Source organism: Saimiri boliviensis, chromosome 8 (assembly GCF_048565385.1).
Source record: "Saimiri boliviensis isolate mSaiBol1 chromosome 8, mSaiBol1.pri, whole genome shotgun sequence".
In the NCBI taxonomy this organism is placed as follows: domain Eukaryota; kingdom Metazoa; phylum Chordata; class Mammalia; order Primates; family Cebidae; genus Saimiri; species Saimiri boliviensis.
The window spans coordinates 73,793,150-73,818,850 of record NC_133456.1 but is presented as its reverse complement, the minus strand read 5'-3'; the positions used below and the strand labels follow the sequence as shown (position 1 = coordinate 73,818,850).

General features: G+C 45.6%; 1 protein-coding gene across 1 annotated transcript in view; it reads left to right on the top strand.

The window, feature by feature from the left end:
- Positions 1-15,093: 15,093 nt before the first annotated feature.
- The window catches only part of C8H3orf70 (chromosome 8 C3orf70 homolog), an 88,050-nt gene continuing 77,442 nt past the window's right edge, over positions 15,094-25,701 (top strand). Inside the window, exon 1 of the mRNA XM_039478997.2 lies at positions 15,094-16,000. Coding sequence (XP_039334931.1) covers positions 15,805-16,000 — 196 coding nt within the window. The 5' untranslated portion in view covers positions 15,094-15,804. The remainder of the gene's footprint in view (positions 16,001-25,701) is intronic.

Genomic DNA, 25,701 nt, shown 5'->3' with positions numbered 1-25,701 from the left:
AGGGCGCCAGGGTCAGGCTGCCTGGGTTCAAATCCCAGCTTCGGGCCTTACTAGCTGCACTGCCTTGGACAAGTTGCTTAATCTCTCTGTGCCTCTAGCATCCTCATGTGTGAAGCAGGGGTAGCTACCAGGATCTGCCTCATAGATTATTTTTGTAAAAATTATGTGAGATAGAGCGAGCTTCTCACATGGTACTTGGCACATAGAAAGCTGTTAACAAATGTTAGTATATTCATTGTCATTGTTATTATTATTAATTAGAAAATATGAATCATCTGTAGGAGGACTCAGAGGAAAGAGACATTTCTAGTGAGCCTCGGATGAAAGAGAAGCCTTTGCCTTGGGGGCTGGTCTCTGAGCGAAGGGTGCAAAAGGGTCTGTGATCCCCAAGCTGATGCTGTGGGTTTATACCTGGAAAAGGATGGAAACTGCTTACACGGACCGACTCTCGGTCCGCTGTAACACAGGCCGCGCTCCGGGCCATGACAGCCTTTGCCGTTACTTCCTGCTGCTCTCTTCACCTCTACCTCATCCTTCCAGCCTCGAACTCCACCTCCAGGCACCCTTTCCCCCAACTTCAAACCCAGATGAATTTTGAATTTCCACTAAGGTAATAACATGATTCATAAGACATCACTTCTATTTGATTTGAATTTAGTATTCGATACGTTTTTAAGACAAATTTAACTTCCAGGCAGATTTTCATGGCGTAGTAAAATGAAGTGTTGGATTGTGGCTTTGTTTTATTTTGTTTTGGAAGACGGTCGATTGGGCAGGGGTCTTTCTAGAGTATCCACATATGTGCCTTCTTACCCATCAACCTAGTCTTATCTCAATATCAAAATCAGAGCGTTTGCAGGCCGGCCATGGTGGCTCGTGCCTGTCATCCCAGCACTTTGGGAGGCCAAGGCAGGAGGACTGCTTGAATCCAGGAGTTGGAGACCAGCTTGGGCAACATAGTGAGACCCTGTCTCCACAAAAAGTTAAAAAATTACCCGGGTGTGGGACCTCTTGCCTGTGGTCCCAGCTCCTCAGGGAGGCTGAGGGAGGAGGATCACTTGAGTCCAGGAGGCTGAGGCTGCAGTGAGATGTGATCATGCCACTGCTCTCAGCCTGGGCAACAGAGTTAGACCTTGTCTCCCCAAAAAAAGACAAAACAAAAAAACTAGTTTGAATTTCTGTCACTGGTCAAGGAAGGTAAGGAAGTTAAAAAGAGTGGAGTGGAAAGGAATGAATAACTGTAAAAAAGGCGTAGGCATAGCGTGAGAAAATAAAATTTCAGGCGCTCCTCCCAGCCACGAGTATCTCAGGTCCCAATTCTTCCTGCCTCCCCACTCAATAAGGTAGACGTTTCTAATCTGAATGGCCAGAGCCAAAGGCATCAACTGGGCTATGTGGCAGGTAGGATTTTCCAAAAACGTCTCATCTCTCATGCTGTTCTTATGATGCGATACGAACACATCTCTGACGTGAGGAGGGGTCTCCCTCTGAACCCAGGCTGACCTTGGTAACTGCCTCAACGAACCCCATGTAGTCATACTGCCTGACTTTTAAGGCTAGGTCATAAAAGTCGGTATGACTTCCGCTTGGCTCTCTCAGGACCCTTCCTGTATTCTGAGGAAGCCACACAGAGGGGCCACGCGACAGCGAACCACCAGACATGGGGGTGACCGCTCCCTCAGGCAGGCCCAGCTCCCAGCCTTTGGGTCTTCCAGCTGAAACTCCAGACATCCTGGGGCAAAGAAAAGCCATCTTTGCTCCACCTTGTGTGGATTCCTAACCCACGGAAACTGCAAGAGATAATAAATGATTATTGTTGTAAGCCACTGGGTTTTAGAGTGATTTGTTATACAGTGCTAGGGAAGTAACACATTTACCAAAGGATGCATTTACCAAAGCGCGTGAACCTATATGCTTCCCTTTTTTTAAAAGTTGTTTGTTTAGTTTTTGTTTTTGTTTTCGAGACAGGGTCTCACTCTGTTGCCGAGGCTGAGTGCAGGGGCGCGATGCGATCACACCTCACTGCAGTCTTGACGTCCAGAGCTCAAGCAATCCTCCTGCCTCAGCCTCCTGAGTAGCTGAGGTCACCAGCACGCACGTCCACATCTGTCAGCTTTAAAAACTTTTTTTGTAGAGATGGGGTCTCACTATGTTGCCCAGGCTGGTCTCAAACTCTTGGATTCAAGCAATACTCGTGCTTCAGCCTCCCAAAGTGCTGGGGTCACAGTTGTGAGGTAATGCACTCAGCCCTCTATGCTGCTTTCTTGTGCTTCCGGTGTCATTTCTAAATGGATCAGACCTAGCTCATTTCTTCTCTCTTCTACTTTTCCCCTAACATGCATTTAGGTGAGCAAATAAACCATAGCTATGGCAATCCTGGCCACACGGTTCCCCTGTTTCTTTTTCTTTTCTTTTCTTTTCTTTTTTTTTTTTTTTTGAGATGAAGTCTTGCTTTGTCACCAGAGTCGTCTTGGCTCACTGCAACCTCCACCTCCCAGGTTCAAGCAATTCTGTGCCTCGGCCTCCCAAGTAGCTGAGATTACAGGTGCGCGCCACTGTGCCCAGGGATTATTTTTTGCGTATTTTTTTGTATTTTTAGTAGAGATGGGGGTTTCACCATCTTGGCCAGGCTGGTCTTGAACTCCTGACCTCACGATCCACCTGCCTTTGCCTCCCAAAGGGCTGGGATTACAGGCGTGAGCCACTGTGCCTAGCCCAGTTCCCCTGTTTCTTAGACTTCCTTCTCTTTGCATGTGGTCAGAGAGAAGGAAAATCCCAAGGGCTGGGGGCCCCTACCTTGTTCACTGGAGAGCTCTACACTGGGATGTGGGTACTTGGACCACCTTAATAAGGAAGTACCTGCTTCATCTGGGCACAGTGGCTCACACCTGTAATCCCAGCACTTTGGGAGGCTAAGGCAGGCGGATCACCTGAAGTCAGGAGTTTGAAATCAGGCTGACCAACATGGTGAGAACCTGTCTCTACTAAAAATACAAAAAATACAACAACAAAAAATTAGCTGGGTGTGGTGGCGCATGCCTGTCACCCCAGTTACTCTGGAGGCTGAGGCAGGAGAATCACTTAGAGCTCGGGAGGCAGAGGTTGCAGTGAGCCAAGATTGTGCCGCTGCACTCCAGCTTGGGTGACAGGGTGAGACTCCGTCTCAAAAAAAAAAAACAAAAAAAAAAACCCACCTAATTAACAATCTACGGTTATTTATTATGCTTAGCTTCCTTGGAGCCTAATGGGAAGGAGAGAGAGGTGCGGCAGGCAGGGCTAGGGTGCTGCTGGGTCCTTACTAGAATAGCATAGCCTCCAAATATCACCCTAATGTCCAACGATGGGCATGGAGGGAAGTTTCATCAGATTTAAAACCTGTGCAAGCATCAGCCAATTTCTCTTCATATCGCTAAGGAAGAAAGCAGAGCACTGTGGCTTTGGAATCACTAAATATGTCCTCTTTCATTCTCCTCCAGGAATAGATTGTGGGATGGTGGTTTTATGACCTTGAGTAGGTAACCTTATCACCTTTCTGTAATTCCAGTTTCCTGAAGAATAAAAGGGACATTTTACTTAACCAATCGTGTTTCTCTATGAATCCACAAATCTCTCAGTCAGTTTCACAGCTATTTACACCTTCAGCTTTGGGAAGGAACATATGCATTTAGATACCCATGGGAGATGTGAGGAGGGCAGGGAGTCCCCAGCTCTGAGCCTCCTGGAAATCACAAGAGCTGTCACTGGGGCTCAGCTCTCTCTCTCTCCAGTGGAGATGAAACTCTCCTCAACAGCAGCTCCCTGGGGGAAGCCAGCTGCAAGCGAGGGAGCAGCAGCCTTGGCTCCACCCTCATTTCACCCCAGGTGAACCAGCTTTGTTCTCAACCAGGGTAACAAGAGTGCACCTAAATCCTACACAGGTATCCACCCAGGCACAGTAGGTGTGGGTAGCAGAGAAAGAGAGCAAGCCTTATCCTTGCACTTTGAAGCCAGGGCAGGAAAGGGGTTCACTTTCCAGAGAGCTGTATGAAGACCCTAGCGCAGCCATCATTGGCATTATGGTTGAAGCTAATTGCTTTGATGGTTCTCTGTGCCTGAATGTTGGGAAAAGGGAGAGACGGACTTTTGGAGGAAGTTTCTGGTTTTGTACTGGTTACATGTCATCTTTCTGCAACAATTTCATACTGAGGTTTAAAAAAAGGCCGGGTGCGGTGGTTCACACCTGTAATCCCAGCACTTTGGGGGGCGGAGGTGGGCAGATCATCTGAGGTCAGGAGTTCAAGACCAGTCTGTCCAACATGGTGAAACCCCATCTCTACTAAAATTACACAAAATTTAGCCAGTCGTGGTGTTCCATGCTTGTAATCCCAGCTACTCGGGAGGCTGAGGCTGGAGAATCTCTTGAACCTGGGAGGTGGAGGTTGCAGTGAGCTGAGATGGTGCCACTGCACTCCAGCCTGGCAACACAGCGGGACTCTGTCTCAAGAAAAAAAAGAAGAATAAGATAGAGTTGGGATTAGATGAGGTCAAAGTAGAAGGAAACAGATTGATACTATGTGTAAATAGAAGCTACAAGATAGAGAAAAGAAAAAATAGGAAGAATAGAGGTGTTGGCGATATGGGCCACCTACATGTGGGTAACAGCAAAATCACGTCATCTGGAGCACACCCATGAAGCCGCATTAACTTCTGCTCTGCCAGTTCAGGCTGCCTTGGATCCAGCCCCATTTCCTGGAGTCCTGGATGTACTGTGACTTCTGTTCTTGGAGTCTCCTATTGTACCACGTGCCTCCTGACATTAAACTTAACCACAACCGAAAGACAGATCCACACACCCCTCCTGGACACGAAGTTCTGAGAGATCCAGCACGGCTGTTCCGGGAGCAGCCTTCTGCTCTCTGAACAGAATGGCGAGGACGTTCACTGTGTGCTGGGGTCCCATCTCCTTCAGTGGAGATGATGACCATTATCATATCACTATCATAATGTCAGCTACCGCCCCTCAAGCACCTCTTTCGTGCCGGGAACTGTGCTTGGTATTTAACAACCGTTATCTCATGTAATTACAACCACCCTCCTAAAGCTGGTATTATTCGTCTCTTAAACAGCCAAAGAAATGCTGAGTTAGCATCATTCACTGGTTCAGTGATACAGTTAGCACGTGGCAGAGGCAAGATTAGAACTCAGTGCTGTCTGACTCCAGAGCTCTTGTCCTTTTCATTCTGCTGTGACATCTGTCTAAGGAGTGCTATTCAAACCAGCTTCTCTTGAAACTGAATTCAGCCTCACAGATAGCACAGCGTTTCGGACGTGTTTGGCTTGGGTACGTCTAAGGAAAGCTGGCACTCTGCAGCTCAACAGAATCCCTGCTGCTCCCAAATACAGGACTCTCCACCCAGGACTAATACCCAGGACCCTTCACTTTTTAATGTTATTTTCTTGGCACAAAGGCATTGGAGTGAAGCACCCTGAATGTATAAGGACAACGTCTTTTTTTTTGACACAGAGTTTTGCTCTTGTTGCCCAGGCTGGAGTGCAATGGTGTGATTTGGGCTCCCTGCAACCACCACCTCCCAGGTTCAAGTGTTTCTCCTGCCTCAGCCTCCAAAGTAGCTGGGATTACAGACAAGTGCCACCACGCCAGGCTAATTTTGTATTTTTAGTAGAGATGGGATTTCTCCATGATAGTCAGGCTGGACTCGAACTCCCAACCTCAGGTGATCCGCTCGCCTCAGTCTCCCAAAGTGCTGGGATTACAGGCGTGAGCCACCGCCCCCAGCCAAGGGCAACTTCTTACACAGAGTCTCCTCTTTCAGACTTCTTTGAACTGTGTATTGACCATTTGCCTGCTTCATATGAGTGACTCGCAGCCACTATGATCTCCACACCTCCCAAATTAAGCTTTTTTTCTTTCCCTCCAGTATGTTTCTCCGCCCTTGTTCCCTAGCTAATGACTGGCATTGTCCTTGAAAGTCCTCTCCTCCCTAGAAACAGGCTCCTCCCAAGCCTCACTGATGTTACCTTCCCAGGATGTATACGATTCTTCTCCCATCCTTCCTACCCCCATTCCAACGGCTTTGTCTCCCTCTTGGACTAGCAATTGCTTTATCTCTGATCTTGTTCCATTCAATTTATCCTTCTGGGTCTTTCCCGAGTTAGTGTTTTAAATGCAGAGCCAGGCGCGGTGGCTCACTCCTGTAATCCAAGCACTTTGGAGGTCAAGGCGGGTGGATCACCTGAGGTCAGGAGTTCAAGACCAGCCTGACCATCATGGTGAAACCCCATCTTAAAAAAAAAAAAAAAGAAAAGCGCATTTGATCCCGTTGCTCTGTGCTCAGCGTTCCTTAGTGGGTCCTGTATTCGTTATTTATTGTGGCAGAACAAATTGATTCACAACTTAACAAGTTAAAGCAAGAATAGTTATGATCTTACAGTTTCTACGTGTCAGGAAGCCAGGGGCGGCTGTGCTGGCTAGGTCTCTTACAAGGCTGCAATCAAGGTGTTGGCCCGGACCCTGGTTTCATCTCAGGGCTCCACTGGAAGGATTTCCTTCTAAGCTCACCCACATGGTTGCTTCAGCCCTTGGCTCATTACTACCTGTTGGCCACAGATGTCAGGTCCTTTTTGCCATGCGGGCTTTTCCCTAGGGCCACCCACAACATGGCACTTGACCTCCCCTAGAGTGAAGTCCCGAGGAGACACCAACACAACAGAAGTCACTTTTTTTTTTTTTTTTTTTTTTTTTTGAGATGGAATCTCGCTCTGTTGCTCAGGCCGGAGTGCAGTGGTGCAATCTTGGCTCACTGCAACCTCCACCTCCCAGGTTCAAGCGATTCTCCTGCCTCAGCCTCCTGAGTAGCTGGGATTACAGGCACGCACCACCACACCCAGCTAACGTTTGTATTTTTAGTAGAGACGAGGTTTCAGCGTATTGGCCAGGCTGGTCTCAAATGCCTGACCTCGTGATCTGCCTGCCTTAGCCTCACAAAGTGCTGGGATTACAGGAATGAGCCACAGTGCCTGGCGAACCAGAAGTCACTTTCTTTGTCAACTAATTTTGGAAACAACTCCTATCACTACTTTTAGGGTCTGTAAGTCCAGTCCATACTCCAGGAGAGAGGATTAACACAGGAAGTAGCAGGAGCCATCTTAGAGGCCACCCATCGCAGCTTCCCCCTCCCGGAACAGGGGTTTTGCTCTGGTGTTGTGGGGATTACAAGCCAGCGGGGTTCCAGCCCTCTCCAGCTACATGCAACAGCCTCAGCAGGAGCAGCTGGACTGCACAGATGTTTCATTTATGATTTCTGATGAGTATTGTTATTGAACAAAGTGCTCCCAGCTGAAAGATACACAAAAACGATGGGTTTGGCCAGGCGCACTGGCTCATACCTGTAATCCCAGCACTTTGGGATGCTGAGGCGGGTGGATCATGAGGTCAGGCGTTCCAGACCAGCCTGGCCAAGATGGTGAAACCCTGTCTCTACTAAAAATAGAAAAAAATAGCCGGGCATGGTGACACATGCCTGTATTCCCGGCTACTTGGGAGGCTGAGGCAGAGAATTGCTTGAAGCCAGGAGGCAGAGGTTACAGTGAGCCGAGACTGCACCACTTTACTCCAGCCTGGGTGACAGAGTGAGACTCTGTTTCAAAAAACCAAGCACACACACACAAAAAACAAAACAATGACAACAAAACCAAACACACAAAAAACTATGCGTTTAGAGGACTCCGTGTACATTTTGCCAGGCTTTTCCTGATCTGGTCCCTGCCTACCAGTTCCACCTCTTATGTGACTGCTGCCACATGACTTTCAGGCAAGACAGGTCCACAGAGCAGCCTTTGCCTTTCTCAGTCACGCACGCCTTTCCCCTCACAGTGTACCCCACCCCACATGTCTGCGTCACCAGTGCCAGCTCATCCTTCCTGGTGAATGTTTTTGGATGACTCCAGGCAGATGTGTTTCTTCCTCATTCTCCTATTGTGCTTTGTTTTAACCCCTTAATCCAAGTAGCTACCTTTTATATTCCTGTGGATGATTTATGTCCCCCCTCGAAATTATCTCTAGTATCCAGCCCAGGGCCTGGCACATAGAAGACAGCCACTAGCTATGTGTGGAGTGGATGAACGAGCCCAGCATCGTGAGCAACATGCCGCCTGAGCGCAGGGAGCCCTGGCGTGGTCCGAGGGCTGACCGAAGCCTTGTGTCTTCACGGTTTGCATGTGGAGCCTCAGCTGCCTCATGTATGATCCATGAGTCAGTCATTGTATTCCAGATCATTCTCCACTGCCATTTTAGCCTTTAGCTGCTTCCTGAAATGAGATAAAGTTGAATTGTTTCAATTGCAATCATCAGGAGAAAATATTTGTTAAAAGATGAAAATGGTAGAAAGTGTGTGTTATCCTACCATTAAGCAAGAGTTTTCTTTCAGAAAGATGAGGTCCATTGCTTCCCGAAGTCGGTGCGGACTGTAGGTGGGGACTGTTGAAGCGTAAGAAATGGGTTGTGTTGTGTGGAGTACAAAATCGACCCGGTGCTACACCTATTTGTGTCACATCGCATCACTCAGGAGAAGCTCTCTGCTTACTGGTCCCTATGGGCATGAACACCGAGGGTGTTTACCCAGGCCCACCAGGGGCCAGATCCTTGGCAGGTTCAAGACTGGCCTTTTTGCCTTCCCCTTCTATGTTCAAAACCTACTCTGAGGTTCACTTTTCCACTAAACCTTTTCATAGATAAAAGTACTTCCCTAGTTGATAAAACAAATTGGTACAAAACTGCCGTATTCCTTTCAAAGAGCAGCTGAGGGAGAGAATGGCAAATTTAAAAAATCATATTAAGGTGATCCACAATCTGCCACTTTAAAAAACACAGGAAACGCTATTTTGGACTGGCTCAGGGTCCATGTGGCCTTCTATTTTGCCTTCGATGGTGGCACAATGGTATGTTTTGTGGGAAAGCTGGCCTCCGTGATGCAATATCAAGAGGTTGGGGCAGGGGGAACATGAATATTTCTCTATTATGGGTCTGTCATTCATGCAATGTTTAAAATACTGCTTTGGCCAGGTGTGGTGCCTCATGCCTGTAATCCCAGCACTTTGGGAGGCTAAGGCGGGCAGATCATGAGGTCAGGAGTTCGAGACCATCCTGGCCAACATGGAGAAACCCTATCTCTACTCAAAATACAAAAAAATGCCAGACATGGTGGTGATTGCCTGTAGTCCCAGCTACTTGGGAGGCTCAGGCAGGACAATTGCTTGAACCTGGAAAGTGGAGGTTGCAGTGAGCCAAGGTCACACCACTACACTCTAGCATGTGCAACAGAGAGAGACTCTGTCTCAAAAAATTAAATAGATAAGTAAATAGCACTTTGATTTGTAGTTATTTCAGCCTGGGTCACCTAAAGAGGTAAGATATTCAGTGAGATGACAAGCCAGTTGTTTAAGTTAAGCTTCTACTTAATTTCACAGACTTCAAAGGAATCTCCTCATGCTTGGGGTCTAAGGTTTGCAAAACAGGAATTTGAAAAACAAGTTCCATCCTATTTGTGAATGTTCAGTCATAAATTTTTCAATGTATCCATTCGAAACTCTAGTGAGTATCTTCTCGGCACCCCAGCCTCACTATTTGAGGCACCAAGTTGTAGATAAAGCATCCTGGAGTATGGAGAAAAAGTGAATTAAGAAAAGGCTTCAACAAGCATTTAAGCTAGAACTTGCAGGAAAGGCAGGATTCCACATGTGTAGAAAGGGGCGGCTGGACATCTCAAGCAAAGAGAACAGGATGAGAGAAGGCATCAAGGCAGGTGGGAGAGGATATTACATATCCAGAAACAAGACAATAATCCAGGGAAGTCTGAGACTACAAAGGGGTAGGGAAGAACAGGTGGCGATGTTAGGAGGCCTTTGTATATCCTACAAAGGACCTCCAGTTTTTCAAGTAGGCAACGAGAAGCCTTGAAGCATTTTAAGCCCAGGTATAAGGGGATCCGATTTATGTTTTAGGAAAATGTCTTCTCAACCTCATGGAGGAAGGATTGGAGCAAGGAGAGTCTGTGGACACGGTGGCATTGGAAGAGAGGGACACGTATTTATTGAGCATCTGCAATGTGCTAGATACAGATTTTGGCTCTTTAAATATATTATTGTAGTTAATGTTTACAGCAAGTTATTAGGTAGGAAGTACAATCCTCATTTAAGAGATGAGGCTGAGTAACTTGCCCCAAATCACCCAGCAGGGAGGTGGTGGAGCTGAGCTTTGATGCCACTCTGTCTGATTACAAAGCTGCTGTTCTTTTCACTTGAGGGAATGACAAGGGTCTGAATTACGTGGGTAGTAATGGTGAAGAGGCATCCTCCCTCCCCACAGAAGACTCCTGATTTAGCTTCACCTCATTTGGAAGCTTCTCCAGCCACTTCATCATTCTAATTGCTTTAATATGACAAATTGACCAATTACTAGCAGGTTATTTATAACCATGGTGGAATTAGTTGCTCAATTCAATCAAGCAACCAAAAAGTAACTGAATTGTAATGACTCGATTTATCAAAGTGTTCCAAATGGTTGGTGTGCACATATACAACTCATATTAGCATTAGACCAATATATGCAATAGAATAGTGGGGGGATGTTGGAATATTCACAAATGACAGCTGAACCAAAAGAATTCTAATCCCAGCTCTATAACCAAGCAGACAGGTCTTAACTTTCTAAAAGATGTTCTAGAGAAAGTTCTGGGCTCTTTTTTGTTGATAGAGAAACTGAAGCCCAGAAAGCGTAAAGGATTTGCCAAGGTCTCCCCGCCAGAAAATGCCAGAGCTTAGACTCAAACTATTTATATTGTTCTGATGCCAGGTCCTAAAGGGGTTTTCCCACCACGCCTGCTGCACCATGGCATTGAGTCACTTAGCCCTTGAATCCTCAATTATTTTGTCTTTAACCTTCTGAAAGGATTGGTGGATGTATCAGTCAGCTTTTGCTGTGTAGGAAACCACTCAGATCCTAGCAGCCTAAAATAATAGCCATTTTATGGAGCTTGTGACTCTGTGGTTGACCATGGCGGTCATCCTGGTGTGGACTGGCTCAGTAGGGCTCTGCTGGACTCTCACGCTTCTGTGACCAGCTGGTGAGTCTGGCATCATCTAGCATAGCCCGATTCATCGTTCTGGTGGTTGACAGAGCCTTGGCTGGGGATTGATTGGCTGCTCGCCAACTGGAGCACCTCATTTTCCTTCATAAAGCATTTGATCCTTCAGCAGGCTGGCTCAGACTTGTACACATGGTGGTCTCGGGGTTCCAACACAGAAGGAAAGGGCAAATCTCAATGAGAGTCCTCTTTGCAAAGCTTTACTATACCATCTTTGCTATTCTGTCATTGGCTGAAGCAAGTCACATGGCGTAGCAGGCAGTTTCTGCAATGGCTCTCAGCGATTCCCGCCTTCTGGCATTCCTGCCCTCGTGTCATCTTCTCCTTGTGCGTGGAGCTGGACCTAGCGACTTGCTTCTAATGAGTAGACTGTGACAAGATTGTGGGAACATCACTCCTGAGAGTAGGTTATAAAGGATTGTGGTGCTCTCTCTGACTCTTCTTAAAGACGTACTCACTCTGCTAATGCAAGCTGCCATGTGTGGACTGTCCTGTGGAAAGGGCCATGGGGAGCCAATCAACGGCGAAAAACAACCGTCTTTTGAGGAACGGAATCTTGCTAAAAAGCTGTGAGTGAGTGAGCTTGGAAGCAGACCCTTCCCTGGTCGAACCTGTGGATGAGAAAGCAGCCTTGGCCCATGTCTTCATTGTAGCTTTGTGAGAGCCTTCGAAGCTGAAGACCTGCTGACGTTACATCTGGGGTCCTAACTCCCAGAAACTGTGTGTTGTTTTAATTTGGGAGTGATTTGTTACAGACCAATAGGTAACTAATACACACAGCTAAGCTCAGAGTCAGTGTGGAAGGTGACTATCCAGGGACAGCGATAGGAAATGTAATTATATGAATTATTTATACACACTTGCAAACAATTTACCAAAGATGAATCTCTCCCAGGCTTTTAGAAACTGAGAGGAAACTATTTTCACTATTTCAACAATTATTTATCCTCTGTGCTAAATATTGAAAACAAGATGGCAGCCTTCCTGTCCTCAAAGAGGGTATAGCTTGTGTTGGGGAAGGGAGATGGGGAAAGACATTAATTGAAGAATTCCTTCTTTAATTACGTTTAAAATTGGGATAAGCGACCTGAATGGAGAGTGTGTATAACTTAGTTTGGACCGGTCAGAGAAAGATTATTTGAGGAAGTAATAATCTTAAGCTGAAGAGGTAGTTGGGGAAGTCAGGGCCAGTGTCAGGGGGAATGTTCCAGGCAGAGGGAGTAGCATTCTTTTTTTTTTTTAATGAAACAGTCTCACTCTGTCATCCAGGCTGGAGTGCAATGGTGCGATCTCAGCTTACTGCAACCTCCACCTCCTGGGTTCAGGTGGTTCTCCTGCCTCAGCCTCCTGAGTAGCTGGGATTACAGGCACACACCACCATGCCCAGCTAAGTTTTCTATTTTTAGTAGAGACGGGGTTTCACCATGTTGGCCACGCTGGTCTCAAACACCTGACTTCAGGTGATCCACCCACCTTGGCCTCCCAAAGTGCTGGGATTATAGGCATGAGCCACCACACCTAGCCAGAAATAGCATCGTTGAAGGGGACCTGGAGAAGTGGTCAGCAGCTATGAGACAAGTTCATATTTATGATCAAATTACATGCTATTATGCTATTATTGTGGGTTAGAGTTTTAAAATTTTCCTTTAGAGATATACACCAAAATATTTATAGATAAAACGATTTGATGTTTGAGATTTGCTTCAAAATAATCCAGTGGATAGTTTGGGGGCCTGGAGTGGGGGGAGGTGTAAATGAAACAAGGTTTTCTAAATGAGTTCAGACTAGTTGAAACTGGGTGATGGGTACATGGGGGAGGTTATACTCATCTCTCTGTTTGTGTATTTTGTAATGTTTCATAATAAAAATTTTAAAAATTGGATCCCAACAACACATCCCGAAAGCTGTGTGTGTATGAGAGGTCACAGCAATTACCTCCTCCTCCTCCACACCAGACAGAAGTCAATACCATCTTTAGGGCAAGGAGATGGAATGAGTTTTGTGGTGCAGAAAACATAAAGGCTTCTCAACTTCAAATCATGTGGCCACCCTAAAATAAGGTGTTTGGATAATTTATCTTGCCTCCCAGCTAATGTGCTATATTGCATTCTTTCTCATGCTCATTTTTTTTTACTAGCTGAAATGCTGTGTTTCATATATTGTGGAATCTTACCACATGGTTCACCCTAGGGTCAAAGTCAGGGGAAGGATCCCGTTCAAGTATTAGTTACTGAAATACAGAGAGGACGCTGTTATAAGGCTTTCTGGGATACGGGTAGAGTGAGTTTATAGGTTGGAGAAAGAGAAAAAGAGGGTAGAACAGATGGAAAGTCCCATTTGTTTGAAAAATTCTTGGTCGGCTTGCTGCAGTAATAATGGAGTATGGATTTCCTTGATTAAGATTTCTCTGCCTTTTACTTATGTTATTCTGAGGTAGGTCAGACTGTGAAGGTAGCAGCAGGGGGCATAGATTTTATGTCAGAGACGTATTCCTTTAGGATTTTTTTGAGGTAGGGGGGCAGTTGGGTGGGAGCTGATGAGATGACGCTTCATGTTTGCAACTGTTTCAATGTCAGGTTAATGGGGAAACTACAGTTTGTGATTTTGATTCAGACCTTTCTGGAAAAGACTTTTGCTGCCAAATTGAGTCTCTCCCCAACCCCTAAAAAATGAAGATTTCACTAGAGTCAGATATATGCAAATTACATTTCCCTTCTCAAGCCAAGGTTAAATAAAAGGGAAAATTATGAAAGATTGCTTATGGCAGCAAGGATGTTCAGCGCTTGAGGATGAATTTGGTTATTTCAAAACCATGATGAGTCTGTCGTCAGTGCAAAGCAGGAAGGGCATAAAGGAGAAGGTGGACCGGGGCATGAACATTCCCACGCAGTGTTTGTGCTGAAAGCCTTGTTCCTTGAACAAGCTTTTTTCTGTGCTGTGCAAAACGTTTGGCAAATAAGGAGGGGGCGTCGCCTCCTTTTCTGTGTTCAAGGCTGGGTTCTGGCCTTGTTGCAGGGAAACACTCGTTCCCAGCAGTGCGCCCGGGGAGCAAATGGTTTGTTTTCTCTTCGCTGAATCCAGCCTGGGGTCAGATCTCAGCAGTAGAGCCTGGCATGGAAAATCTATTTGGAGCAACTTGTCCCCAGGAGGGAAGAGGGCAAGTCGGCTGTGCGGGGAAGCCGCGGTCACCCCGGGGTCAGCCACACGGGCCGGCCAGGGCAGGCACTGACACACAAAGGCAGAGTCCTCCGCAAACACGAGTCCCGTTTGTGTGCCCACTCACCCCTGCGTACCACACACCCTCGATCCCTATACACCACGCACACACACACGCCGCACTGCCACACCCCCACCACACACACCGAATACTCATATGACCAAGCATACCCACCCCCACACCACGTGCACAGGCACATGCATGCCCAGCTACACACACACACACACACCCGCACACCACACACACTCAACCACATAAACGCCCACATTCCACTTGGGTTACAACCACCACGTCACACACACACGTGTACACACACCTCAGCAGTCACTGGTGTCACGCATACCACTCACCATGCACCAGGAACGCACCCGGCCACACACCGAGCACACACGCATCCCCACCACATACCCAAAGAATCACACACACGCCCGCGGCACACACATCCCGTGCACGCCAAGCTACACACACGCAGACACACGCACGTCCCTGCTCCCGGGTCGGTGGCTTTCCCGCCCAACGGAGGCGGGGGTGGGGTGGGGGGGGAAGGGGAGGCGCCGCAGCCCCGGCCGAGGTTGGGGAGGGAGCGGGAAGGGCGGGAGCGGGAAGGCCGGGGCGGGCGGGCCCGGGTTCAGGGCGAGGCGGGCAGGGCTGGCGGCGCTCAGGAGGGAGGCCGGCCCGGGGGGGTGTGTGGGGCGCGCGCGTGTGCACGGGCGTGTGCGCGCCTCCTGGGGGCTTCGTGCCCAGACCGGGGAGGTGTGTACGCGGGAGACGTGAGGCGCGTGGGGCGAGGCCGTGTGTGTGTGTGTGTGTGTGTGTGTGTGTGTGTGTGTGAGTCTCGCTCCGCGATGTGCCGGGCCCGCGCCACCCGGAGGTTCGAGTGGGCGTGAGCCGGGAGTGCGCTGCCCCCCGTGGAGCGTGCGGACGCGCGTGTCGGTCCTCGGCGGCCAGCGCCACCTGCGGGGAAGCGCCTCTCGGGTCCAAAGCGGCCGAGGCGTGTGTGTTCACCACGGCCCCCCGTGGCGGGTGTGTGAGGAGGACCTGGCTGCGATGGGCGGGGACGCCCGCGGCCGCGTTCCCCGGCCGGGTGGGGGTGAGGACGCCGGCTCGCTGAGGAACGCCGCGCGGGGCCGGCCGGCGCGCGCCTGTGCGCGTGCGTGTGCGCGTGTGGCGCGGGCGGCGCGCGCAGCGGCGGAGCTAGGGAGCGAGGGAGCGAGGGAGCGAGGGAGCGAGCGAGGGAGGGAGGGAGGCGGCAGGCCCGGCCCCGGTCGCAGCGCCCGGGGCGGCTCCTCCTCGAGCCTGGGACCGCCGCGCTCCCGCCGCCGCGCGCTGGCGTGACTCCCGGCCCGCGCCGCGCCCTCCCGCGTCCGCACCCCACTCGGCTACCTGCCCGCCCAGACGTCGCTTCTCCCGGGCTCCCGGTGTCGGCTCCGCGCGGAGAGAGAGGAAATGAGTGCGGCGGCCTCGCCGGCGCCCGAGCGGGGTTGGAAGAGCGAGAAACTCGACGAGGCTCAGGCCCTGGCGCGGAGTTGCGCCGCCCGCCGACCCGACTTCCAGCCGTGCGACGGGCTGTCCATCTGTGCCACGCACAGCCATGGCAAGTGCTTCAAGCTGCACTGGTGCTGTCACCTAGGATGGTGTCACTGTAAGTGGAGCCGCGTCTTCCCGCCTTCCGCCGCGGTCGGGGTGGGGGTGTCGGCCGCCGGGCCGTCCGGGCTCGGCCGGGACTGCGCGGCCGCGGGGGCTCCGGGCTCGGCCGCGGGCTGGGGCCGCCCTGGGCTCGGGGCCAGCCGGAGCTTGCCTCGCGCCGGACGGGTTGGCGCTGCCTTGGCGACGAGATGAAATCCCGTGGCGCGCCTCTTTCTTTACCTACTTCTACAAAAGGGAGCTTCCTGCCCCTGGGAAGCGGGAGTCTGGTTTTTTTCTTTTTCTTTCTGTGTGTGTGTGTTTTTAACCGAAGCGTCCAGGCAGCGTGTTGAGAAATGGGGAGAGCCAGCAGACAGCCGTAGGGGAAGCCCTTTTTTCAAGGCTGCTGGTTAAAGATGCTTCTCTTCTCGCTCACTTTTGTCTTCCTGGGCTGCTATTTAAAAGAAAGAGCCCTTGGAAATCCAGTTGTTTCCCGTTTATTGTACAGAAATGGAGAAAAAGCGCTAATGTGGGAAGGTTTGCTTCCAAGAAGTTAATATTAACAGTTTGGAAGGTCGAGCTCCTTCAATACCCAGATGTACCATTTAAAGCCAATTAATGACACTTACAGAATTACAAAATGAAATGAATGAAAGTAAGCTTAATAATCTTAAACCAGTTTATAAAAGCCAGAACCACATGGTCTAAACCTTTTCTCTGTGTTTATCCTCCTTCCTGTGATTTTTAAATAGATTAAACTTAAGTAGCCATTTAATTAGAATTTCACAATTTGATTAGCTAATAGTATTTGGACGAGTATATTGGATGAATCATTCCTTTTAAGAAATATATTCTAAAGTTAGTTTCCACATAAATTTATAATAGAGGGTGCTGGAGTGCTTATTTAGGACATTTTCCAAGTGAGCTTAAGTTAAAGCGATTTTTTTCTTTGTTGAGTAGAAAAAAATAGCTGGCAACAGGAATGCAATTTGTCACAAACCCTTATTTAAAGTAATAAAACATAAATGGATATTTAAATCGAATTTACGAATTAAAGGATAGAAATTTACAAATTCCAGGCACATGGAACAGGATTGATTTTTGGTGTTCCATCTGCTGATGGGTCAGTGTCTTCCTATTTCTCATTATTTCTATTGTGCTCAGATCGGTTCTCGTTTATTAATATAAAGCATTGCTTCAGGGTGGGACACGGTACCGAGTTGGAAGTAGCAACTTTAGAAAACCTGGGATTCTGAAATGCCCAAGTAGAAAGAATCTGGACTTTCATTCATTTCCTGGGAAAGCATAGAATCGTTGTGTAGAATGCGAGGAATATTCAAGATAGTCCAGGTTACTGTCTGTCTTATTTTGACAGTGTCTTCTCTAAGTACACCGTTACTGATGGGAACCTGGCAGTCTTCTCAGACAGCTTTTCCCTTCATTAGCCTTGACTCTTAAAATACTCTTCCTTATATGGAGCTGAAATTAGTTACTTTCTAACTTCTTTCTTCTGCTCCTATTTCTGCCTTATGAAATCATATAGAACAATCGAATCCTTTTTTAGATCATGGTTGTTTCCACTCTTCATATATACATATCTGAATACACATATGAATTTCTCACGCATTTGGACTCTGTTCTCTGTGTATCCCTGGCCATCCCCACAGTGTCTTTCCTGAAATAGGTTTGACAATAATGTTCCTTGAATGACTGAATGAAGATGGTGATCATATCTTTCTCTTAAGGCGTTGCTTTGTCCTATTTATACATTTCCAGTCCCTTCTGCCTTTCGTTTTGTGGAATAATATCCAGGCTCCTAAGCATCTTTGGAACATGTGCCAAGGTGGTTTTGATCCTTTGAAGACTGTGGCCCCTAGAAAGGCAGACAGTATTCCAGTTGTGGTCTCAGCAGTCTAAAGTTGAACAAGACCATTACCTCCAATGTTCGAGATACTACTACTGCTGCAGCTAGCATCACATTAGCTTTTCTGATATCTTCATCACACACTGAGCTTGCTGCTGTCAGATTGAGCTAAGCTTGCCATCAAAGACATTGAGCTGTGTTTTTTTTAAACATATGTGACAAGCCACTGTTTGCCCGTCTCACAGTTACATATATATTTTTGGACACAGGTACTAACCCCTTAGATATCTTTTTCTATTAAATTTCATTTTATTAGAATTAGCTTTTTTTTTTTTTTCTGTATGTTTTTAGATTCTGGCTTTTTCGTAATATGTTTATAAGCTGTCTCCTAGGTTCATGTTGACATATTGGATACCAACAGGACTACAGTACATCTTCATTAAAGTTATTGATAAAATTGTTGAACAAGAGTAAGCCACAGAGTCCTGAAGCTTGCTGGCAGAACCGACCTTCAGGTTGATAGCAGTTCATTGATGAGCACTTGTTAGGATTGTTGAAACAATTACCTAGCCACCCAGTTGCACTGTTATCCATCTTCTATTTAGCTTGTATATGGGTGTCATGGAAACCTGGTCAAATACTTTGTGGAAGTCCTACCAACACATGTTTTTACTGCCTCTTTTTGATCTGTGACCTATCTATACATACACTTGTAAAAAAAAAAAAAAAAAAAAAGAAGAAGAAATTAGATTAATCTGGTAAAACTCAGGTTCAGGCGTCCCCAAACTACAGGCCGCATGCAACCCCCTGAGGCCATTTATCTGGCCCCCTGCCGCACTTCAGGAAGGGGCACCTCTTTCATTGGTGGTCAGTGAGAGGAGCACAGTATGTGGTGGTCCTCCAACGGTCTGAGGGACAGTAAACTGGCCCCCTTTGTAAAAAGTTTGGGGACACCTGCTCAGGTTGATTTCACAAATGGTTACCATTTTCTTTTCTAAATGGTTAGAAACTGTTTTTAAATAAATAATCTGAATTTAGAAAAGGATTGACGTCAAGTATACTGGACTGTCGTTGGCAGTTGTTTCTGTTTTTTAAAAAATCAGAACTACAGTTATTTGTTCTTTTCCAGTCTTTGGCAATCCTCCGGTTTCCACACTTCCTCCACTGGCAGCAGCTCAGTGATCTCATTCACGAAAAGCTTGACTTCATTTAAAGCAGCTAGGTGTTCAGTTACAGTCTCCTCAGTTGTACTGGCCATTCATTCTCTCTACCCTTTTTAGCCCAAAATAAGCAGAGTTAACATATTTGAGAAGTTCTCTCTCTCTCTCTCTCTCTCTCTCTCTCTCTCTCTTTTTTGGTATTCATGAAGTTTACAGTATCAGTCCTAAGCCTAATTCCTTTAATTCTGTTAAACATATATTGAGCACCTTCTCTTTATGAGACATTATTATGGAAACTCAGAATATAAATGTGAATACAGCTGGATTGTACTGGAACCCGTATGGACCATTATGGACCTGATACGCAGAGTGTAAGGACATAATCATAGTGTATTTACTTTTTTTTTTGAGATAGAGTTTCGCTTTTGTTGCCCAGGCTGGAGTGCAATCTTGGCTCACTCCACCTCTCAGGTTCAAGTGATTCTCCTGCCTCAGCCTCCCAAGTAGCTGGGATTACAGGCATGTGCTACCATTCTCAGCTAATTTTGTATTTTTAGTAGAGACAGGGTTTCACCATGTTGGCCAGGCTGGTCTTGAACTAGTGACCTCAGGTGATGCCCTCACCTCGGCCTCCCAAAGGGCTGGGATTACATCCATGAGCCACTGCGCCCGACCCATACTATGTTTACTTTTGTAGATCTTTTAATATCACAAATGATTGAGGTGAGAAAACTTCAGTTTGTTTGCCAAATCTGAGAATACTAAAATGAGAGGATTATCCTAATGCTTAAAAAAGGTAGAATCAAAACAAAGGAAGTTCAGTTTTATGTGGTTGATTTTAATCTTGTGAAATGTATAAACTTATAGAAAAGGATTAAAAATATGTACATGTTTATAAAAGATGTAAAGCATGTTCACAGATTCAGTGCTTGATGCATTATTAAAGGAAATGACTAGTGTATTTGGGTAATTGCACATTTCTGAGCATGTTGTCTGGGAGGAAAGCATCATATGTTCTGTTGGTGTCACTGTCAAAGATAGATTATTAAGCTGAATAAACCACGACTGAATTCATTTTCTTCAGTAAGGAGTGATATTGGGTTGAATTAATGAGTGAAGGTTTTCAAGAGGTGTCTTGAGAGAGAAAAAAATACATGGCTTGGTTAGAGAAGAGGGATGGGAAAGAAATCATGTAGGTATTGTAAAGTAGAATTTTGTGGCTACTTAGAATACTTAGAATAAGAAATTAGGTTGGTGGAGGTGGAGATAAGTCAGTGTGTTGGAGAGATATTTCAGGTGAAATCTGTAGGGTTGATTAGATTTGGTCGGGGAGGGTGAGGAAGATCATTAAGGTTAACGTCTAAAATTCTGCTTTATGCAGCTGTGGATGGTGGTGCCATTCACTAACAACAGTAAAATACTGGGTGACTAGGATTGGAGGAAAGTCATGAATCTAGTTTTGGATCTATTGAGTTTAAGCTTCCTTTGTCCTCACATAGTGATGTTAGTAGGCAGTTAGATATAGGGATGTAGAACTCAGAGGAGAGGTCTGGGCTAGACATAGTAAGGAAGTAGTTTACTTACTTACAGGTTGCAGTTGTAGCAGTGATGAAGCATGGGCACCAGGGGAGAGACTAGCATAAGAAGTAAAGAAAAGCACTAAGCTTTCCCTTTAGAACACCAGATTGTTTTCTTTTAGAATATCAGAGTCTGGGTACAAGAGGATAAGCAGGCAGAGGAGTCTAAGAAGAGATGACTAGAGAAGAAAAATCTGGAAAATACGATATGGCAGAAGCTAAGGGAAATTACCGTTCTAAGAAAGAGTACGAAGATGAAACCGGTTTTCAGCAGGCTAATTATTAGATATTGGTGAAATACAAAAATAGGGATTTTCATTACTATGGAGAAGAGGGTGAAAGGTTTAGTCTTGCAACAGTGACTTCAGGAATATACTTAATTCAAGCATTAGTCAAAGCTGTTTGAGGCTCTTCCAGGCAAAAAGAGAACAGAGTGTTAGGAGCTAAGAATTAGGACACAGACATAATTGTTAATATTTACTGAGTGATTACTTTGTGCCAGAATAAGCCTATTATGCTGAGCACTTAATAGCCAATTATGTAATTATGTCCATTTCACAGTTGAGGAAAAAGGCTTAGATCTTTTCCATGGGCACATAGTAAGGAGTAGAGCCTGGATTCGGAACTAGGTCTGTTCGAGTCTACACGTGGACTCTTAACCATCGTTGCACTGTAGAGCAATTTAAAATTAATGAGCAGAACCAACAGAGCTCAGTTCCATTAAAGCCAATGATGGGGAAGTTTTTAAGAAATGGGTGGCAAGTTGTATCAGTTGCAGTAGTTAAATCCAGAAGGATGAGAACTGTAAAGAGGTCACTTTTATGTGATAGGAAATGACATTCAAGTTAAGGGTTAAGGAAGAGAAAGTGATTTGAAGGTGACAGGTGAGGCTGAGTGGGTGGATGTGGTATGATGTAGGTGCTACCAGCAAAACTCAAAAGTTGGCTTAAGAAAATCACATGATGAATGAGCTCAGTTTTCTGTAGAAGACATCTTAAAAGATTGTCTGTTTCAGATTGAAAGCAGGAAGAGTGGGACTTGATGCAGTCTAATAGATGATATTAGCATATCTAAAGAAAGACTGTCACAGCAAAAGGTAGATGGGCAGCATAGAGTTAGAGAAAAATGGGAGTTGGAGAGGCAGAATTTGGGAGTGTTTTTTAAGACTGTTCAGAGAAGGTAGCATGCTGCCTAGAGAGTTGAATATCTCTGGTCCTTATAGCTGGGCTGTGCCAGCAAATGTTTGGTTATACATTTGGCTTTCTATTTATGGATTTGCTGTAGGAAGAGAAGGAGCTGATTAGAGGGTTCAACTGTCAGGACCTTGGGGCAAATATGCTTCTTTTTATTAGTCAGTTAGCATTGTGGTTTTGTATTATTCCATTTGTTCTGTTTTTCTGCTTTTACACAATTCTAGGAAAACTCACAAAATCAAGTTCTGACTTCCATGGGAAAATGTCAGCTGGTTTTCCTAAAGTACATCTGAATCATATCAGTAACAGTAGCTCCAAAAAATGTGTTTAAGAAGTTTGACAATGGAAACTAGCAATAACAACAAAAAATAGGGAATGGTAGTTTGGTTGGAAAAGTCAACTAAAGTTTTTCTTAGGATTGAGGATTCTAACCTTGCCTAGTGGTTGAAGGAAGAAGATAACAGATTTTAAGAGGAGAGGTGTGAGGTGAAGCTCTGAGATTCTTCATAGCTCTTCCAGCGATAGAGAAAGCTGAGAGGTGTCTTTCCACGTAGCTGGTGCTTCAATCATGGACGCACATAAACTTCAGCAATAACAAATAACACACATCATGGCTATATGCGGGCACATAGCTTTTTGTAATCTTTTTGCATGTTTGTGTTCATTTAAACGACACACAATCTTGTGAAGTAGGTACTGTTACTGTCCTCATTTTTTAAGATTAGGAAACTTGACCAAGGTCACATGTAGTACCCCAGCTGCCTGTGGCAAATGTGTGTCAAAATCTTACAAACCAGCTGGCAACCAGGACTGTCGGTTTCTTGGTTCCACTGAAGGTATAGTGAGGATGATTTCAGCTGTTTTAAATTCCTTTTGGAACCAGCAGGTGGAGAATGCTTTCTGATTTTAAGAGAAGGGCAATTATATGCAGTATGAATATTTTTGGAATGATTGTGAACTCTATAAAACCATGCTTTTAAAAAACATTTAATATCAATTAAAAAATTTAATATTTGAATAAAGTAAAATTTAAAAAAGACAAAAAGACGGCACATTTATTCATATCAGATTTATTATTTGTATGATATGAAGCTTCAGTCATGTCGTATCCTCAACTAATCTTTAACTGGCATAAGCCGTTTTTTAGATTTGCATACATACCATTAATTATTACTGGCTTCCAAGCCTGTTGAATTAGAGATTTAAACCACATGACTTTTGAGGGCCTTTCTATGAGAATTTCCCACATTACAAAGTCCTCACTTCATCCGAATTTGCTCTCTCATGTTAGAGTTCTCATTAATTATAGGAAAGAATGTTTCCGGGGAAATTGTGTTATTAGTTCCAAATCAATATAGGAACACTTGCCTTTGGCAACCAAAAGTTGTCTAGTAGATTTGTTTTCTTTTTCTTTTTTTTTTTTTTTTGAGACAGAGTTTCACTCTTGTTACCCAGGCTGGAGTGCAATGGCGCGATCTCGGCTCACCGCAATCTCCGCTCACCGCAATCTCCGCCTCCTGGGTTCAGGCAATTCTCCTGCCTCAGCCTCCTGAGTAGCTGGGATTACAGGCACGTGCCACCATGCCCAGCTAATTTTTTTTGTATTTTTAGTAGAGATGGGGTTTAACCATGTTGGCCAGGGTGGTCTCAATCTCTTGACCTCGTAATCCACCTGCTTCGGCCTCCCAAAGTGCTGGGATTACAGGCTTGAGCCACTGCGCCCGGCAATTTGTTTTCTTAAAAAAAAAAAAAATAAGGAATCTTATATACATAGAATGTGGAAGACAGTACAGTCCAACAACGAGCAAGGCCGTGGAGTCAGACACGCCTGTGTTTGGACTCCAAGTCTTACTGTTTGCGGAGCGACTTTGGATAGATTACTAAACTTCCTGCAGCTTCAGTGTACTCTTAGGAATAAAAATTCTATTTGATCCAAGCACCATGATGGGTGCCTATACTCCTAGTTACCCGGGACCACCTTGGCCCAGGAGCAACATTGTTAGACCCCCATCTCTTAAAACAAAAAAATTCTACCTCACAGAGTTGTTGTGAAGATTAAATGACATATTGTGGCTGGGAGCAGTGGCTCACGCTGTAATCCCAGCACTTTGGGAGGCCAAGGCGGGTGGATCACCTGAGGTCAGGAGTTGGAGACCAGCCTGGTCAATGTGGCCAAAAAAAAAAAAACAAACAAAAAACTAGGCGTGGTGGCACATGGCTGTAAACTTGGGAGGCTGAGGGACAAGAATTGCTTGAACCCAGGAGGTAGAGGTTGCAATGAGTCGAGATTGCACCACTGCACTCCAGCCTGGGAGACAGAGTGAGACTGTCTCAAAAATAAATAAATAAACAAACTATATATTACAAGCAAAGTACTTAGTGCAAGTATTCAGTAAAGGGAAGGATCAGCTCCTCCTCCGTAAAAAGCAAAAAGCAGTGGCAATACTAGATAACGTAGATGTCCTGATGGCAGGCACTGGAGTCAGACTTCGTGTTTGAATGGGCTCTGCCTACTTAATAGTTACATGGTTTGGGGAAGTTGCTTAATCTCTCTTTCAGTTTTCATATCGCTAATGTGGGGGTAATAGTGCCAGCCTCATAGTGTTGTGATTGTCAGAGTCCACAATTGTTTTCCCCTTCCTCAAATGTCCTGGTTAATTGGAATCCACTCTGTGACTTTACTGATTTGTTCAATTAAACACTGGAAAACAACAAAGAATAAAAATATATGTTTTGAATATTACATTTATAAATTATTTTTTTATTCTCATTGTGGAAAGTTCTATTTTGTAATAGTTCCTGTGTGATGATTTCTGCTTTTTTTTTTTTTTTTTTTTTGAGACGGAGTTTCGCTCTTGTTACCCAGGCTGGAGTGCAATGGCGCGATCTCGGCTCACCGCAACCTCCGCCTCCTGGGTTCAGGCAATTCTCCTGCCTCAGCCTCCTGAGTAGCTGGGATTACAGGCACACGCCACCATGCCCAGCTAATTTTTTGTATTTTTAGTAGAGACGGGGTTTCACCATGTTGACCAGGATGGTCTCGATCTTTTGACCTCGTGATCCACCCGTCTCGGCCTCCCAAAGTGCTGGGATTACAGGCTTGAGCCACCGCGCCCGGCCGATTTCTGCTTTTTTACCATGCAATCTTATATTTTGCTCCAATTCTCACTCCCCAGCTTCATCCTGTTTTCCTCCATTGTTAAGCAGTGGACAGCTCTGGTTAATCAAATATACCAAGTAATAGAGAGCTATCATATATGTCAAACATGGGTTAACAAGTTTCAAAGGATTCAGATATTACAGAGCTTATCCTGTGTTAAAGTGAAACTGAACATATTCAGCTTTGGTACTCTAGAAATCTCATCAGTGTGTGCTGAAAAAATGGCAAAAGCACTAGTTAATGGAGGAGTCCTGGCTGCTAGAATGCTGGGTCAGTAAACCTAATTGTAGTCTTTGCAAGTTATTTTACTCAAATTTGCAGGATTTTTCCTTTGCTTTTCTCTTATTCTTGAATTTTCTGATATTTTAAGAGTATTTTGTAAGCATACTGCCAAAAATGTGTAATATCTGGAGTGCCAACAATATGTAATATGAACACCCTCCAGCTGTGTCTGTACAATGCTTCCCAAGTAGTTCATTCAGGACAAATTATTTAACTTCTCCAGTGCTTACTTGTCCATTTAAAACTGGATGTTTTGCTGTAATACGTATGTACTTCTGTATATCTCTATCTCATTTTAATAGATCCTTAGTGAAATAAAAGCACTAAGAATATAACAATTTGATATTTCATGGAAAATTCTGTCTGTTGGACTCACTTGCTTTATCTTTTCCATTTCTGACTATACACTCTCTTGCTGTCTCTCACTTCCCCCCTAAACATTTAGAAGTAAGCTGCAAACATCATGACACTTCATACCAGAATA